This window comes from Mytilus californianus, unplaced genomic scaffold (assembly GCF_021869535.1).
Source record: "Mytilus californianus isolate M0D057914Y unplaced genomic scaffold, xbMytCali1.0.p SCAF_12, whole genome shotgun sequence".
Classification (NCBI taxonomy): domain Eukaryota; kingdom Metazoa; phylum Mollusca; class Bivalvia; order Mytilida; family Mytilidae; genus Mytilus; species Mytilus californianus.
Window position 1 is genome coordinate 12,658,700 of NW_026262604.1, and position 20,462 is coordinate 12,679,161.

Genomic DNA, 20,462 nt, shown 5'->3' on the forward strand with positions numbered 1-20,462 from the left:
TCAGTAAATACATAAAAAAACTCGTCTTGTGCTGATAAAGCTCTCTGTCTACCTAAATTTCCATCCAAATTCTTCTTATCATAAGACCAATACTGTTTAGGTTTGTCAAATAGTGTAAATAGTATCTCAAATGTGTGGTTATCAGGTAAGCCAGTTAATTCTTTTATCTTTGTATCACTGTTCTTGAAATTGTTATATCTGAATAGTTTATTACTGAGCATATGTTTTTCATTTGATAAGATAGTCATGTTTTTTTCTTGTTCTAGCGCTTTTTCTAGATCTCGTATTTTCTCTTTCAGTTTGTTCTGTTCTATTTCATTTTCCGTGGCCGTGGGGTTTGATTGACAATCGTCACCAGAAGGCAGTAAAGGTAATTGAGACCGAGATTCATTGTGAAAGAAAGTTGAATTATCATCTGCTTCTGGTTTATCTAGCTTTACTTTAGATTTTTTTTCTATCTTTTGAGTTTTGCGTTCACATTTTTTTCCAATTTGTTTGCCAACTGACAGGTCGGGGATACCATTTCACAGAACTTTTTCACCAGCGAAAAAATGTTAAGAACAAATTCTTGTTGCCGTATTTACGTTTTCTTCCTCTAAGTTTAAGGCACTTAACCACTTTTTCGTAATTTGTTTTTTGGAATTCTGAAAAAGAATTTCTGGAATGTATTTGGGCAAACGGCATATGTCCAACCCATTATCATTGACGTTTTCTTGTACCAGTTACGGTAAACGTTAGGGCGTCCTTAAAAACAAAATGGCGTCGCAGCGTACACCAAAGAATATTACCCAAACGTGTCCAATTTCATATCCTCCAAATGTGTCAGATAATTGTTATTCGCCAAAACGTGTCCCCTTTAAAACTCCAGAACGTCTCAAAACTTTCAGCGACGGCAATAACGTTTACGGTTATTCACTAAAAAGACACGAAAAAGAGAAATAACTTTTCATGTATCACAAGCATCCCAGATACCAGGCCATCGTTTCACAAAAAATCGTACGACAATCTTAGATCTTACGTCGGTCGTAGGTCAAATCGTAAGTTTTTGACCGTTTCATAAAAAATCGTAAGTAGAATTTTATCGTAAGTTTGGTCGTAAACTTACGAGTGTTAACAGGCAGTCGTAAGTCAAATCGTAGCGATTTAACCTGTTGGCATTTGGTTAAAATCAACAACATCAAATTTTCTTACAAAAAATTAAGTTCCATTAGTTAATCAGAATACATGTATTCATATTATTTTGTCCCAATCATAAGTAACTGAATTTGTTTAATTCCTGAAATAATCGTAAAACCATTCCTAAATTTGAGTTTATTTTCATTTAAATTAAACGATCGAGCACCTTGTCCTTGCTTCCAAAAGTTCAAATAATTGACCATAAAAACTTATAAGTGACTGAGCTAGCACAGCACTATATACAGCCAGGGATACATGTATGTGCTTTCAGATTTGATAACTCATGAAGGGATACGTCGTGCATGCACATAACTCTGTACTACAATTTGTACAAAATATTCTCACACAAGAAAATTAGAAACGCTTATTTACTAGTTCTCAAATCTATGTCATACTATCACTCACGTTTTACACGGAGGTTTATGAAGTTGACAATAAATATTTATGCTAAGCTAAAATTGCAATCATTTCCTATCTATTGTAGTCCTGTGGTTATACACTATTTCCGCGGTTGACGGTGCCCTTTATTGAATAGAAATTTTTGTAAATACATTACGATTATTTAAAACAAATAACAGTTTAGAAATTGAGAAAACAATAATTGAATACATGAATGTAATGGTATGAATCCATAGTTTCAATGTAAATACACCAGTTGCCATGCGCTCTATCAGGTTCGCGTTTTTTAAAAGGTCTAAATGTATGCTGCAACCCCGTACTCAATACCTGTTATGTTCTTTCTGATTTAACACATTTCTATAATTCTAGTTTTAATTGAAAAGTATGATCATTCACTTTGCCATAATGTGATTGTTTTTGTTTATACCTATAAAATTTAATTTTCCAATCAGTAAGAATGTTGTAGGCATGAAAATCCTATTTTTTTTAAATCCTAACTGTTTTTTTTTTTTTGTTAAGGTGACAAGATTTTTATTTTCAAGCATTCAAGTGGATGGAAGGAAACATTGGAATTTCTCTATTTTTTCAAGTTCCCACCTTGATGAAAGAAAATAAATTCAAGTCCCCACTTTCAAAGACATAAAAATTCACCCCTCCTCATCAAGTTCTCAAGACTAATTATTATTATTATTATTATTCACTCTTCAGTTACAAATGACCAGCCCCCAATCAAAATGAAGCAACTTGATAATTTACCAAGGCAGCCTCTAATTTTCCTCTCTTTGTAATTATATAGTAGTTATATAACAGCTCGAACTAATATTCATTTCGCTATTGCTGTTTGTTTTCCGTTATTCAACATGATGTTCCTCTCGATTTATCCTTTTCACTGTTCCTATACATAAAAATATGGTTGTCTTTGTCAAAAATATTTTCGACAATTTCATTACAATTTTAAGACAGTCCCTAACATCGTCGATCATTGTACTTCTATGTATAAAAAACATATTGATGGGAACGTCAACAAATTACAAATAAAGATATTAACAAATAATCCTGTAAATTGCATCAACATATTTTGTTACATTACTTGGCAGGAAATTGTACAATGGCAAAATTTCATGCATACAGGAAAATGTCAATTTTGCAAGGTATGTTGGCAAGTATAAATGCATTTCTTTAAAAGATGACATATTGGATAAGGCAAAAAATTGGCCTTGCATTCTGCCACCGACAGACCCATAATTATGTAATAACAAATAATCTTAACTGTTTAGAGAGTGTAGAAATTCGTATGCACTGTGTGACGGGGCATCGTTTTCCATATTAAGCGGACATGACAGCGTATGTATACATCCAGCACATCCGAACTTACGACCACTTCAGCGAGGGATTTACTTCCTGACGAGAGAGAATCAGGCAGTACAATCTTTATCTACACCGGCAGTCGATTCATTGGGGGTTGAAAGACAAAACGTATATTAGTTCATATACGACAATTGTTACGACAGAAATGTAAAAGTATACTCCTCATGCAGGAAAAAAATCATTTTATGGACTCCACCTATAGCACGAGACAAAATGTGTAAATATCATTTAAAGAATTTAGATATGGCGTAGATGTATGAGATTATGAAACAAATATAATGATGAACTATTTCTCCATAAACCAAAGGATATATATATCGTATTCCATAAGAGATTCTTGATGTTCGTTACGTTATATTGAGATTGATTTATTTGATGTTTAACGCAACTTTTATTGCTCTGTGCGAATCCAGGTCAATTGAGGTCAAAATACAGCCACGAGCAGTCTTGAAAGGCTCAGAGTGAACATTGTAGTTGAACAACTTAAACAACTCGTTCATCTAGACCCCTATTACGTTACAAAATTCACTTGAATACTACGAGATTTTGTGTATCTTTGACATTTTCCTTCGAGTTTGATTCGAAAAAATAATTAGAATATAAAAACAATTTCCAAAAAGTATGCACTTAAGTTTGTGTAATACACCCCTATAATACATCTTGCTACAAACAGAATACCGTTTCCATTCTCAATTTTATATAAAATAAATACAAGAGTGTCACGATTTCCCGACGGTTAAAACATGAAAAATTAAATGAAAATTGCGACGGGTCTAAAAAAGACCCTTATCGCCACTTGTTCTTATGGATTAACCAAGATTTCAATTGACAGTAGTTTTTTACAATAAAATATCAGTTAAAGCGTGTGTGAGGTTAAATTTTGAGTTTAAGTTACTTTGAGATCACATCAAAATGAAACTCATGATGCAGAGAACTGTTTAACAAAATATGCAAATTTAACATGGATATGTATAGTGCGAATGGGGGATTGGTGTTCTATGGACACATATTCATGCACCATTTCTTGTTAATGCATCGATTTATTTATTTCACATTAATGATTAGCAACAAACTGCTGACTGGTTCTGTAATTAAAAAAAAAGTTATAGAGGGTCTGAATGGAGTTTATAGATTAGAGAATATAAGGGGCTAACATTACAGAAAATGGATTAAGAAAATAAAGAATCGAGAAAAATAGGCCAAAATAATAAAGACAGAGAATAATGTACAGAATTATGAATAATGTGCAAAATTTAAAAAGAATATAGAAAAAAAAAAAAATAATAAAACAGATGAGAAGGAAACCCCGCGACGACCCTTTTATATTCTTGATATCTCTTTTTATAGTTACATTGAATTACGGCCATAGCACAATCGTAAAGTAATTAAGGCAAACGGGTGTGCATCAGCGGGAGTTAAGATTCGCCCTTTATAGATACACAAATTAAAAATATCAATTAACATAACTCGAATGAATAAAAATTCTTGGAAAACCTACAACCCCCAGATACAAAAAAAAATAATAAAAAATACGTAGACATTTAGGGACTTATCATTTTTTACCTGGGAGGGGGCTGGTTAAAATGTAGGGGGGGGGGTCATGTTTTTTCTGTAAGTGGAAAGAGGGGGTTCAATTTTTTTTATAAATTTAAAGTGGGTGGATCATTTTTTTGGCACATAAATAAGTAGTTTACATATTTCAAGGGGGTTCAAAATATATTTTAAGTAAAGAAGGGCATTACAAATGAAAATATGGTTTTACCACTATTTAACAAATTTATATTCTGTATATGTAACTCAAAAAATCGAGTTCACTGACAGTGCTGGATCCAGGGGAGGATTCTGGGGGTTGGAACCCCCCTTTTTCTGACGATCAATGCATTTGAATGAGGACATATCGTTGGAACCCCCCTTTAGCCTGGGTTAGGACCCCCCACACACTTTTTATAAATGTATGACCAGGTTGTTGGTCACCTCTGTCATATTTATTAGTTTCGGGGGAAACTAGCGGTATCTTAAATAAAGTCCAAGTCGCTGGAAAGTTTACATATTTATTTCGCATCCATATATTTCAATCATTAAAACATAACTGCCTCACAACATAAAAACAAATCTAAAAATACAAATTCAAAAGACTGATTGACATGCGGAATATCAACCAATCAAATATCTTTTCATCAAATAATATTAATTCGCGTTTTGCCGAAAGCGGGGATTACGGATTAAAAACATGCTTCGTATAAGTTTGTCAAGAATGGCTTTCGGCAGTTATCACTTAGTGTCAAATTATCTATGTTCTTTGTTACAGAACCTTTTATCTTAAAGACGGATATAAATCTTTGATAATTAATCTGAATGAAAGGATTATAGTTAAGTGTAAAATACAAGTAACTTTTGAATAGCGTAAAATACAATAAACTAATAAATTATTAAAACGCAATGAGGACTCGGAATAACAATAAAAAGCTAACATTTATAAAAATATACAAAATCCTAAATGTGAACTTTGAACGAACAATTGTCGGGTCATATTACCCCGTCGCTCCTTATCTGATACTCCCGTATCAGCATGTGTAAATTATGAACGAATAATATTTCAAAATGCATAGAGGAGAAATTAAAAAGAGCAAAATTTATTTACATTATTTACAAGCGCGCTATTACGAACAATTGTCGTCTAAAATTTTCTCTCTCAAAATTTCTTTAAAGTACATGTAATTAAATCTAAGTGTGTCTAAACCTCCACCACATATGACCAGGTTGTTGGTCACCTCTGTCATATTTATTAGTTTCGGGGGAAACTAGCGGTATCTTAAATAAAGTCCAAGTCGCTGGAAAGTTTACATATTTATTTCGCATCCATATATTTCAATCATTAAAACATAACTGCCTCACAACATAAAAACAAATCTAAAAATACAAATTCAAAAGACTGATTGACATGCGGAATATCAACCAATCAAATATCTTTTCATCAAATAATATTAATTCGCGTTTTGCCGAAAGCGGGGATTACGGATTAAAAACATGCTTCGTATAAGTTTGTCAAGAATGGCTTTCGGCAGTTATCACTTAGTGTCAAATTATCTATGTTCTTTGTTACAGAACCTTTTATCTTAAAGACGGATATAAATCTTTGATAATTAATCTGAATGAAAGGATTATAGTTAAGTGTAAAATACAAGTAACTTTTGAATAGCGTAAAATACAATAAACTAATAAATTATTAAAACGCAATGAGGACTCGGAATAACAATAAAAAGCTAACATTTATAAAAATATACAAAATCCTAAATGTGAACTTTGAACGAACAATTGTCGGGTCATAAATGGCTGGATCCGCCCCTGACTGATCACACATTAACATAACCCTCAGGACCTAAAAGCTTAACAGTTATTTAGTTTAAACAGTATTTTATTCAAATACATTGAATGTTAATTGATATTTTATTCAAATACATTGAATTGGATTGGGCAACAGGCATAGCCTATGTAAGCCCTCTCTTAACAGTTATAGAGTCAAACAAATCAGACTCATCTGAAGATTTAATTTCCTCATCTCCTATACCTTGCATTTCAAGAGCTTCATAAGTGTCTAATTCTGCTTGATTTTGATTTTCATCTGATTTTTCAAGCGCATTAAATTTTTGCATGGAAGATTGAATTTTTTATTGTAAAAATTTTTCACCATCTCAACTGCTTCCGTTTTAAAATAATCCAAAGCAGAGAGGTTTCTAAGATGATAAAAACTACTAATGTTCCTCTTTGTTTTCATATAAGATCCCTATTGGTCCATTTATACCTCTAATGTCCTCCAAATTTTTACTTTTTAGGTTAATATATCAAAATTTTGGGGTTACTATCACACATTATGTATATGTAAGATATGTGACAATAAATGAGTAATTGAAATGTTCAAGCTGAATTAACTATCCGTTATAAAAGTTTATCGACTCCATGGTCATTGGAGGTTTCAATAAGGCCTAACCTATATCTTGTGTTTACTCAGAGTTCAAGAGAGGAACATATAATCGATCCTTTTAGTAAATAATGTGTTGTTACTGTTTCAAAAAACGTTTACTTTTTAATGTATATTTTTTTTACAGAATTACTTAGAAACAATGTTTCTTTTATAGAACAATATAGGAAATAATAAAAATAAATAAAAAAATGCTTTACCAAACGCTTTAAAAAAAATTTCTGATGACCATATTTTTGGATGACACAGTAGCAAATGCATAGCATTATAATAGATGAAATGAAAATATGCAGATACTTTTTACAAGTCTTAATGTTGTCTTGTCAGTAGGTTCCTCTTTTAAAAAAGCCTAGACATACATCAGAATCACAATGCTTAACGAATTTTTTACCAGTTCATTTATTATTAACATTTGAAGATACGTATAATTTCGTGTTAACCATTTAGATATACAATGTATCATTGTCATTTTGTTTATTTTCTTTGGTTACATCTTCTGACATCAGACTCGGACTTCTCTTGAACTGAATTTTAATGTGCGTATTGTTATGCGTTTACTTTTTTACATTGGCTAGAGGTATAGGGGGAGGGTTGAGATCTCATAAACATGTTTAACCCCGCCGCATTTTTGCGCCTGTCCCAAGTCAGGAGCCTCTAGCCTTTGTTAGTCTTGTATTATTTTTAATTTTAGTTTCTTGTGTACAATTTGGAGGTTAGTATGGCGTTCATTATCACTGAACTAGTATATATATTTGTTTAGGGGCCAGCTGAAGGACGCCTCCGGGTGCGGGAATTTCTCGCTGCATTGAAGACCTGTTGGTGACCTTCTGCTGTTGTCTGTTCTATGGTCGGGTTGTTGTCTCTTTGACACATTCCCCATTTCCATTCTCAATTTTAATATATGTACATTGTCGGAAAATATAAAATTTATTTGTATGAGCTTTAGAAACAGGACGAAAAGCGAGGCTCGCCGAGCTTTTCTCCTGTTTCGCAGCGAGTACAAATAAATTTTATATTTTCCGACAATGTACATATATTGTTTTTATCCTGAAATTTACACCCAACACTTGAAACTTTAGTTGTTAAAATCTAATCATTGTCTCTAATTTTTCAAAGAAATCGACATAGTGTAAACGCGGACCGCGAAGAGGACCCCAAAATGAATTGGTACGCAAAAAGAAATATCCACAGTACCGCTTGCTCAACATGTAAGAGGGGTAACAGGAGACTTTATTTGTACAAGTACAAATAAAGCAAACATTTATTTGTGTACCTGTTATTTGTACAATAGTTGGCTGATTGCAGGATAAAAAATCATATTGATTTGGATTCAAGAAATGTCGAAGTCCTAATGTATTTGTCTGGTTTTTTTTTATGACTTCATCATTCTTCAACAACAGCAAAAAACAGACGCTCGGCTTGAAAAAAAAACCACCACCAGCCATTTTTTTCTAATAAAACCAAAGCAAAAAAACATCTTTAAACTAGACGGTATACTTACCATGTTTACCTCACAAAACCTATTTACCATACAAACAAACCATTTCAAACTACGATGATATGAATGTTCTTCCTGGTTTTGAAAGAACGATTCTTTTTTTAGACATGAACGCGGCTGTCAAAGAAAGCACCCATTTTTCATTGTAATCGTAAGTTTACGTTACGTTTACGTTACGTTTACAATCACCTTTGTGAAACACTCGTAGGTAAAATCTTACGCTTAACGTAAGTTTAATCGTAAACGTAAATCGTACGATTCTTTGTGAAACGATGGCCAGCCTTTTAATTATAATCGTTAAAAATACAAGTATTAATGCACTTAAAGTTAACGTGAAAAAACGTTAATTAGAAACAGTATGCATAACTTACAAGATGTGAATCTAAGTCATTTTAAATGGCCATCATCTTTTTTTAACTGTCACAATTAGATTTATCGCTAAAGAGGTAATTATCGATGAACAGAAAATAATGAATTAACTGAATTTTGCTTGATTAACATTTTGTGGCAATTGTATATTTCATGCATATTAAGGACGAACATTAATTGTTTGTTGGATGATTAAGTCCAGTGGCAAATATTTCATGCATGTTTAGGAGGACAACATAAGAATCAATGTATTCAATAGGTAGGACACGTTTGCGCTTTTTTTAAAAAAGGGACACCATTGGTCGTTTACAAAAAGGAGACTTTTGGGCTTTCATTTGACACGTTTAGGGGATTGGACACGTTTGGACGTTGTTTATAAAATAGTCACGATTGGGCGCCTTTTATCAACTAGATATGTTTTTGAAGTTCAGTAATGTCATATGGACACGTTTTGGGAATTGGACATGTTTCTGAGTGTTACATATATACTACTTGTACATGTCATAATAAAAAGTATTAAAGTAGAGTTACCCAGACATGCAGATGCATAAACATTATAAATGCAAAGTTCATTACACCAAAAGAGTGTATACAACATAGATATTTTATACGTTATTAACAGGGAGATATCAAAAGGATTTAGTCTTTTTTTTCCTTATAGAGTGGTATAAGAACACACATACATGATGTTTGTGCTAGAGAACTTACTCGAGGTAGTGACTTAAATGGACACCGGAGAACACATACTGGTGAAAAATGTAAATAAATGTGATGTTTGTGCTAAAGAATTTAATCAAGGTAGTGAATTAAAGACACACGAGAACACACACTGGTGAAAAATGTCATAAATGTGATGTTTGTGCTACAGGATTTAGTCAAGGTAGTGAATTAAAGAGACACACGAGAACACACACTTGTGAAAAATGTCACAACTGTATTGTTTGTGCTAGAGAATTTAGTCAAGGTAGTGAATTAAAGAGACACTCGAGAACACACACTTGTGAAAAATGTCATCAATGTGAAATTTGTAATAGAAAATTTACTGCAGGACAGCAGGTAGTAATCTGAAAAGACACATGATGAAACACACGAAAACACATACTGGAGATAAGTCTTATAAATGTAATGAATGTGGTAAACAATTTATTCAAGTCAGTAATTTACAAAAAGACATGATAACACATTCAGGTGATACACCTCATGACTGTGATGTATGTGGTAAAGGATTTAGTCAGTCTGGTAGTTTACAGATTCACACGAGAACACCTGCAGGTGATAAACCTCATGAATGTGATGTATGTGGTAAATGATTTAGTCAGTCTGGTAGTTTACAGATTCACACGAGAACACATGCAGGTGATAAACCTCATGAATGTGATGTATGTGGTAAAGGATTTAGCCAGCGTAGTAGTTTGCAGAGACACATGAGAATACATACAGGAGATAAGTATCATGCCTATGATGTATATGGTAAAGGGTTTAGTCAGCATCGTAATTTACAGATTCACATGGGAATACATACTGGTGATAAACCTCATAACTGTAATGTTTGTGGTAAAGGGTTTAGTCTGCTTGATCATTTAAAAAGACACATGAGAGTACATACAGGTGAAAAACCCCATAACTGTAATATTTGCGATAAAGGGTTTAGTCAACATGGTAATTTAAAGATTTACATGAGAACACATACAGGTGAACAACTTCATGACCGTGATGTATGTGGTAAAGGTTGTAGTCAAGGTAGTGACTTAAAGAGACACATGAGAACACATACAGGTGATAAACCGCATGACTGTAAAGTATGTTGCAAAAAGTTTAATCATCCTAGTAATTTACAACGTCACATGAGAATACATACAGGTGATAAACCTCATAACTGTGATGTATGTGGTAAAGGATTTAGTGAAGGTAGTGACTTAAAGAGACACATGAGAATACATACTGGTGAAAAACCTCATGACTGTAATCTTTGTAGTAAAGGCTTTAGTTTGCTTGGTCATTTACAAAGACACATGATAACACATACAGGTGAAAAACCTCATAACTGTGATGTATGTAGTAAAGGGTTTAGCCAAGGTAGTGACTTAAAGAGCCACATGAGAATACATACAGGTGATAAACCTCATAACTGTGATGCATGTGGTAAAGGGTTTAGTCGTCTTGCTTATTTACAAAAAACACATGAGAACACATACAGGTGAACAACTTCATGACTGTGATGTATGTGGTAAAGGATTTAGCCAGCGTAGTAGTTTGCAGAGACACATGAGAATACATACAGGAGATAAGTATCATGCCTATAATGTATATGGTAAAGGGTTTAGTCAGCATCGTAATTTACAGATTCACATGGGAATACATACTGGTGATAAACCTCATAACTGTAATGTTTGTGGTAAAGGGTTTAGTCTGCTTGATCATTTAAAAAGACACATGAGAGTACATACAGGTGAAAAACCCCATAACTGTGATATTTGCGATAAAGGGTTTAGTCAACATGGTAATTTAAAGATTCACATGAGAACACATACAGGTGAACAACTTCATGACCGTGATGTATGTGGTAAAGGTTGTAGTCAAGGTAGTGACTTAAAGAGACACATGAGAACACATACAGGTGATAAACCGCATGACTGTAAAGTATGTTGCAAAAAGTTTAATCATCCTAGTAATTTACAACGTCACATGAGAATACATACAGGTGATAAACCTCATAACTGTGATGTATGTGGTAAAGGGTTTAGTGAAGGTAGTGACTTAAAGAGACACATGAGAATACATACTGGTGAAAAACCTCATGACTGTAATGTTTGTAGTAAAGGCTTTAGTTTGCTTGGCCATTTACAAAGACACATGATAACACATACAGGTGAAAAACCTCATAACTGTGATGTATGTAGTAAAGGGTTTAGCCAAGGTAGTGACTTAAAGAGACACATGAGAATACATACAGGTGATAAACCTCATAACTGTGATGCATGTGGTAAAGGGTTTAGTCGTCTTGCTAATTTACAAAAAACACATGAGAACACATACAGGTGAACAACTTCATGACTGTGATGTATGTGGTAAAGGTTTTAGTCAAGGTAGTGACTTAAAGAGACACATGAGAACACATAATGGTGAAAAAACCTCAAGAGTGTAATATATGTGGTAAAAAATATTCATCTGAGTGATTTACAACGTCACATGAAAACACATACATTTGATATACCTCATGATTGTGATGTATGTAATAAATGGTTTAGTCAAGGTAGTGACTTAAAGAGACTCATGAGAACACATACCGGTTTAAAATCTCATGACTGTGATTCATGCGGTAAAGTGTTTAGTCGGCTTGCTCATTTACAAAAACACGAGAGTACATACAGGCAAACAACTTCATGACTGTGATGTTTGTGGTAAAGGTTTTAGTTTAGGTAGTGACTTAAAGAGACACATGAAAACACATAATGGTGAAAAACCTCAAGACTGTTATATATGTGGTAAAAAGATTATTCATCTTAGTAATTTACAACGTCACATGAAAACACATACAGGTGATAAAACTCATAACTGTGATGTTGTTGGTAAGGGTTTTAGTCTGCTTGGTCATTTACAAAGACGCATGAGAATACATACATGTGATAAACCTCATGACTGATGTTTGTGGTAAAGATTTAATTCGTCTTAGCAACTTACAGATTCACATGAGAACATATACAGTTAATAAACTGCTTGACTGTAATGTATGTGGTAACAAGTTTAGTCATCTTAGTAATTTACAACGTCATATGAGAACACATACAAGTGATAAACCTCATAACTGTGGGAAAAGGTTAAGTCACATGTGATAAACATGATAAATCTCATGACTGTGATGGGCTATGTATGGGGTAAAGGGTTTAGTCGGCTTGGTGAGGAACAGAGACACACGAGAACACATACTTAACATGCATATGATATTTGGTAAATGGTATCGTCGGCTTACATTCTGTATATATGCCTGTTCCAATGGAGCAACATGGCTGACATATCTAAAAATAGAACATATGGGTAAAATGCAGTTTTTGGCTTATATCTCTTAACTAAAGCAAAAGTATAGTGGTTGCATTATTTCATGCATCAATTGTAAACAAAAATATCAGGTGAACGACACAGGCTCCTTGAAGCCTCAGTTTTTTATGTCTCGCCTATAGTCGCGGCGTAAACTATTTGTATAAAGCTCTATATAATTTCAGATGGTAGAAGACCTAGAAGGGTCATATCTTGTATGAAGATGCATTATTTTGTGAAGTTTCCGTCTGCCATTTATCCATGACCTCATTTTAATGGTTCAGCTATTGCTTAAAATAATAACAGTATTTTTGTCATATAGATTTCTCACTTATCGACCTCATTTCATGGATCAGTGGTTATTGTTAAAAAAAACGTGATAAGGTCCTTTTAAAAAAGCAGTAGGTCAACTCATTCCATCGTTTCTATGACAGTTCGTATAATCGAAAAAATATACCACAAGGCTAACAATCCTCAACTTGCAACGCCTCTCCGTAGACAAAAAGAGGACTACTGGATTCGACAATTGGGAACTGCGACACCATATGGTTGCAATGACAAAATTGATGGTATAGGTATTCTATCTAGTCCTTCCTGTAGCTCGGTGAATGTGATGAATATTTTCAACTCTACTCCTCGACGTAGACGCAGTCATGGTCATCGTCATTATACATCACCTACTTTGCATGATGTCTCTATTAATGACTTACTGCCATTTATACAAAAGCCAATAGGTATTCATCACATTCGCACGAAACTGTATTCATTACCCCTTTCCAAACTTCATTCTCTGTTCAATTTATGTTTGGAAACCACTGTTACAAACCCTCATTCAAACCAATACAAACTTACAATTGATTTATTTGATTACATATACATGTATACATGCATATATGCAACTTAGTTTAAAAATTTTTGTACTATGGCAGTTACTATAGGAGCTCTTAATTGCAGGGGACTGTCAGAAGAAGTAAAACGCAGAGATATTTTTGATAGATGTAATAAAAAATATGATATAACTATTTTATGCGATACACATTGCACAAAAGAAAGAGAAAATCAATGGAGAAATGAATGGGGAATGGGGATACCAAGCCTATTTTAGCTCTTTTACCGGACACAGCAGGGGAGTTGCTATACTTCTAAATAATAAATTCAAAGTTATTGTTCATAAAGAATACAAACATAAAGAGGGAAACTATCTAATTTTGGATATGACCATTCATGAGTATCGAATAACTTTAGCTGGTATATATGGCCCAAATAATGACAATCCAGGTTTTTTCTCAGAAGTACAGGAGGTAATCTCAAATATTCAAAATTCTTCAATCATTATAGCGGGAGACTGGAATGTAGTTCAAGATTATGAAATTGATACAATTAATTATAGAACAAAAACTAATGTCAAAGCGCACTCTAAACTTATAGAAATAAAGAACTCCTTAGACTTGGTGGATGTTTGGAGAGCAAATAACTCAGACAAGAAAAGATATACATGGAGAGGCCCGGAACATAAACAAAGTCGTTTAGACTATTTTTTTATATCCACTGATTTTGAATCCTTAGTAAATAAATCTGATATAGATATTAGCTATCGTTCTGACCATTCTCCTGTTTCTCTCAGTTTAAAATTTTATAACCAAGAAAGGGGGAGGGGTACTTGGAAATTCAATAATAGCTTACTTCATGATACTTTTTATGTGGCTGAGATTAAAAAGTGTATATCAGACACTGTTAATCAATATAACCTATCAAATACAGATACGGGGGAAGAAACAGAATTATCTGTAGACCCCCATATATTTTGGGAGTTATTGAAATGTACAATAAGAGGGAAAACTATCTCTTATACTTCATATTTAAAAAAATAAAAGTCAAAGGGAAGAATCTGAACTTGAACAACCATTAAACATTTTACAAAATAGATATGACCTACACCCAGATCAGGAACTAAAAACTGAAATTCAAAACATAGAGGAGAGCTTAAAAACATTAAGAGAAAAAAAATAAATGGTATAATTGCAAGGGCAAAAGCAAAATGGGAAGCAGAAGGAGAAAAATGTACAAACTACTTTTGTAATTTAGAAAAAAGACATTATAATGAAAAAATTATTCCTAAAGTTATCAACGAAAATGGAGATGAAATCTTTGATCAATTCAAAATATTGGAAGAACAGAGAAAATTCTATAAAAATTTGTACTCATCTAAAAATGCATTTTGTAAAATGGAACATGAAAATATGTTTTTCAACAAAAATAACTCTTTTATCAATTGTCTATCGGAAGAACAAATGTTAGAAGCTGGGGGAAAATTATCAACTCAAGAATGTCTGAATGCTTTAAAAAACATGAAAAATAATAAATCACCAGGGGTAGATGGGTACACAGCAGAGTTTTATAAATTTTTCTGGAATGACCTTAAGTTCTATTTACTTAATTCCTTTAATTATAGCTTTGAAGAAGGCTCTTTATCAATTTCGCAAAGACAAGGCATTGTTACATGCATCCCAAAAGAAGGGAAATCTAAGTTTTATTTAAAAAACTGGCGTCCTATCACCCTTTTAAATGTTGATATGAAAATATGTTCCGCATCTATTGCAAATAGAATTAAACCCTTGCTCAAACTTATTATTAGTGAAACACAGTTAGGATTTATTAAAGGTAGATACATTGGGGAATGTACAAGACTTATTTTTGACTTAATAGAAAGAACTGAAGAAGAAAATATACCTGGACTTTTACTCCTTTTAGATTTTGAAAAAGCATTTGATACGCTTGAATGGTCATTCATAAATAAAGCACTTGAATTCTTAGGTTTTGGTCCTGATTTCTGTAATTGGGTAAAATCTTTATATTTCAATATCGAAAGTTGTATCATAAATAATGGTCATTGCTCTAGCTTCTTTAATATAGAAAGAGGGGTTCGTCAAGGGGATCCTTTATCCCCTTACCTTTTTATACTGGCTTTGGAACTGATGAGTGCAGCAATGAAAAATAACCCAGATATTAATGGTATTAAGATAGACAACTCTGAATATATGCTTAGTCAATATGCAGATGACTCAACCTTAACTTTAGATGATGATGAAAAGTCGTTAGAACAATCTCTATATATTTTAGAAAAGTTCTCCGAGTGTTCTGGTTTACGAGCAAACTTAGAAAAAACAGAAGCCATTTGGATTGGGTCAAAAGCACATTCAAAAGAAATATTTCACCAAGAAGAAAGATTAAACTGGAATCAGACAGGGAAATTTAAACTCTTAGGTATAAACTATGATCTTTTTGCTGTCGACAAGACTGCCTATAATTTTGAAGAGAAAATTGAAAAGATAAATGCATTATTAAATACTTGGATTTACCAAGATCTTTCATACCTAGGAAAAATTACAGTCATAAAGTCTTTAGCATTGCCAATTCTCATTCAGTCATTAACAATATTGCCAAATCCCTCTTTTGAAAATTTTAAGAAAATTGAAAATATTTTTTTTAAGTTTCTATGGAATGGTAAACCAGATAAAATCAAAAGAAATGTTCTAATTGGATCATATGATACTGGTGGGCTAAAGATGCCTCATATTGAATCCTTCTGTTATGCACTGAAAATGACATGGATCTATAAATTATTGGACCCTTTCAATCTTTCTCCTTGGAAAATTCTTTTCAATGATAAATATAGAAAATATGGTGCAGATAAAATATGGATGATGAATAAGGATAGTATTAAACAAATTTCAATATATTTTAATAGATTTTGGAAGGACATCCTTCTTAATTGGGCCAAACTGAGGAATGCTGCCCATGACCAAAATGACTTTATAGGCCAACCTATTTGGTTTAATGCACTTTTAAAAATTGATAATAAAACTATTTTCTATGAAAAATGGTGTGAGGCAGGAATATTTTTTGTCAATGATTTACTGAATGAGAACAATGAATTTCTCTCTTTTAATCAATTTAAAGAAACATACGATATTAATACAATTTTTCTTCAATTCTATGGTTTATATCATATGATCCCAAGTAGTTGGAAGGACCACATCAAAAACTGTGAAAAGAAAATCAACATTACTTGCGATAATTTAGACTATTTAAAAACAAATCAGAAATCATGCCCATATTTTTATAAATTATTTGTGTCTACTTATCATGAAAACCCCATAAAATCACAAAATACTGAATGGAAAGAAATTTTGCATATGGAAATAGGTCACTGGGATCTTTTCTATATGCATCCTTTCAAGTGTTCTTTGAGTAATAAACTGATCATTTTTCAATACAAAATTCTGTACAGAATTTTATGCACAAATGATCTGCTATACAAGTGTAAACTTAAAGAAACGCACTATGCAGTTTTTGCAATGAAACAAAAGAGACAATAGAACATATTTTTTGGGAATGTTACATTGTCAAACATTTTTGGCTTCAACTCTTGGGATCAGATATTATAGATATCTCTGGAAATTTTTTCACTGTTCTCATGAAGTACTATATTTATTCTTGTAGATTGAGCTCACTGTTACCTTGTGTAAAGATTGCACTAAAGAAATTGAAAAATTATTATATTATTGAAAAACTTTCTTCCCCCTTTCACAGTTCTCCTGCAATAGGTGAAAAAATAGAAAAAAAATGGGAACCATTTCAACAATTAATTTTATGATACAAGAAAGATAACTCATACTTAACTGAAAATAAATGTGTAACACAACTGGATGCACATCACACATTGGACAGTGGTTAGTGTGCATCCTATAGATATTATATATATGTATGTAAGAATTAAATGTGTGTTATTATGTTATGATAATAAGAGTTAAAATACTGTTTTTTATATGATTTCCAGATATTGTCGGGAAGAGAAAATAACAGCAAAATACAAATGTATGTCATTATATATATAATTTTCTGTATGAGTACATGTACGAATAGAATAACTATGTTGAATCAATAATAATAATAATCTTTTAATATCAATTTAATCATATATGAATATAAGTTAATGATTTTTTGTTTTTTTTTTGTATGGGGAGGGGGATAATATAAGCGCTGACACTGGCAGGTCAAAACAAATAAACATGTATTGTATTCTTCTTTGATAGAAAAAATGCATATAATTATTGTATGAGATGAAGAAATACAAAATAAAGAATTATAAAAAAAAATACAAACTTACAGCTATCATTTCGGATATTGCAAGTCACAGACTTTTCAAACCAGTTCGCATTGGAAAAGATGAAAAAGAGAAAAGATCTTTTCTTAAACTTTCCTTTGCCAACAAAGGTCTCGATGGCGTCAACTTAGGCAATATCCTTCATCATAAATTAGTTCAGTAAAAGATACCTCCTTATTTTAAAGATCAGTCTGTACCAATAATTTCTTATACCTATACCAAACCAATTGCAACTAAAATTTTCAATTACAAACACGTTTTGCAGGATCTCAACATTGACGACTTCAAGTCTAAACCTCCTGATTGCACCTGTGCTAGTTTCAAATTCACATATAATCCGGCTGGCCACGTTATTACCGGAGACTTCAACATTGTCAATAACACTTCCCTGCGAAATTTGTTATCCAAAGGTCCGAAATATCGTGAGCCTAAATCCATCAATTGGAAATACAACTTCAAAATACTGATGGATTCAGTCGAGGATTATGCCAGGAAATGGGCTAAACGCGAGCAAGAAGACGTAGATACTCTTTCCGAATGGATTAAGGCTGTGGGGTCGTTGATACAAATCCGAATTAAGAAACTAAATGGGCATATCAATACCCACGCTAAATCAATTTTTAAAGACCCAAATGTTGCAAAACACTTGTCCTACCTCCATGACAAATATGTTGTTGTCCCAGCAGATAAAGCCCCAAACAACATCGTTTTTGTGTGTAAATATCATTACATAAACTGCTTGATAAATGAATAAGGTACTGACAATTCACTTGGAAACTCAACAAATACCCTCACGACACTTACCAAAGAGGAAATCCTGGATAATCATAGGTCTGTTCTATGTTCCTTTGGAATTTCAACCAAAGATGAAGAACTGGATCTTCCATCACTGTATTGGATACCTAAACTACATAAGTGTCCTTACAAACAACGGTATATTGCTGGGTCTTCCAAGTGCTCCACGAAACCTCTTTCTAAATTATTAACATCTATTTTATCAGCAATCAAAGCCGCGCTCCAAAGTTATAGTGAAACTGCCTATTCTAGAGGTGGCGTGAATCAGATGTGGATACTAAAAAATTCCAAAGATCTTTTAGAGTACATACAATCTAAGACTCTTTCATCTTGCAATAGTATTAAAACATCTGACTTTTCTACACTATACACAAGTATTCCCCATTCCAAACTAAAAGACAAATTGAAAGAGTTGGTATTACTTTGTTTCATTAAAAAGAATGGCGAACGTAGATACAAGTATCTTGTCTTGGGGAGGGATAAATCCTACTTTGTAAAGAATCACTCTGATTCAAACAAAAAATTCTCTGAAACTGACATTATCAAGATGCTTGATTTCTTGATTGACAACATATTTGTTACGTTTGAAGGACGTGTTTTTCAACAGACTGTAGGAATTCCAATGGGAACCAATTGTGACCCTCTTCTTGCCGACTTGTTTCTTTATTATTATGAGGCTGACTTCATACAGGAACTTCTTGGGAAGAAAGATAAGAAGTTAGCAATATCCTTTAACTCTACGTTCCGCTATATAGATGATGTTCTCTCACTAAATAATACAAAATTTGGTGACTATGTTAAACGAATCTATCCCATCGAACTAGAGATAAAGGATACTACAGATACAGTTAAGTCTGCCTCATATCTTGACTTACATCTAGAAATTGACAATGAGGGTCGGTTGAAAACAAAACTTTACGACAAAAGAGATGATTTCAGCTTCCCAATTGTGAACTTTCAATTTCTATGTAGCAACATTCCAGCAGAGCCTGCATACGGAGTATATATCTCCCAATTGATACGATATTCCCGGGCTTGTGTTTCCTATCATGATTTCCTTGATAGAGGATTGCTGCTCACAAGGAAGCTATTAAGCCAAGAGTTCCAAATGGTGAAGTTGAAATCATCCCTTCGCAAATTTTACGGACGCCATCGCGAGTTGGTTGACCGTTATGGAATAACCGTTTCACAGATGATATCGGATATGTTCCTTATGTCGTAACTACAATACCCTTCCCTTTTCACGAATGTGACTTACCGAATTAGACTATTTACCGGATTTGTAATAACATAAGCAACACGACGGGTGCCACATGTGGAGCAGGATCTGCTTGCCCTTCCGGAGAACCTGAGATTACCCCCAGTTTTTGGTGGGGTTCGTGTTGCTTAGTCTTTAGTTTTCTATGTTGTGTCATCTGTACTATTATTTGTCTGTTTGTCTTTTTATTTTTGGCCATGGCGTTGTCAGTTTGTTTTCGATCTATGAGTTTGACTGTCCCTCTGGTATCTTTCGTCCCTCTTTCATACAGCCAATATGTAGTGTATGGAATTCGGGAGCTACCATTTGATTTTTATGGGGAGGGGATAGGATGAAATTTGAAAAAATAGGCAGGACAGGAGTTTTGAGTAAAAAAAGGCAGGGTGAGATTATTTGCAAAAAAGAAGGCAGCATGACA

The 20,462-nt window shown here is 33.1% G+C and overlaps 1 protein-coding gene across 1 annotated transcript; it reads left to right on the forward strand.

Annotated features, from left to right (window-relative positions):
* The first annotated feature begins 2,921 nt into the window (after positions 1-2,921).
* Positions 2,922-11,831, forward strand: LOC127722287 (zinc finger protein 239-like). The gene is made up of 4 exons (XM_052229177.1): positions 2,922-2,997; positions 10,146-10,343; positions 10,686-10,931; positions 11,527-11,831. Exons 1-4 carry the CDS (start codon positions 2,922-2,924, stop codon positions 11,829-11,831), a joined length of 825 nt encoding a protein of 274 aa, XP_052085137.1.
* The last annotated feature ends 8,631 nt before the right edge of the window (positions 11,832-20,462 follow it).

Excerpts from the sequence above, each read along its gene's own strand:
- LOC127722287 (XM_052229177.1), top strand. The coding sequence starts at position 2,922 with ATGTATACATCCAGCACATCCGAACTTACGACCACTTCAGCGAGGGAT. Across the intron at positions 2,998-10,145 it reads TGACGAGAGAGAATCAGGCA|GTGATAAACCTCATGAATGT; the intron begins GTACAATCTTTA and ends GAACACATGCAG. Across the intron at positions 10,344-10,685 it reads TCATAACTGTAATGTTTGTG|GATTTAGTGAAGGTAGTGAC; the intron begins GTAAAGGGTTTA and ends TATGTGGTAAAG.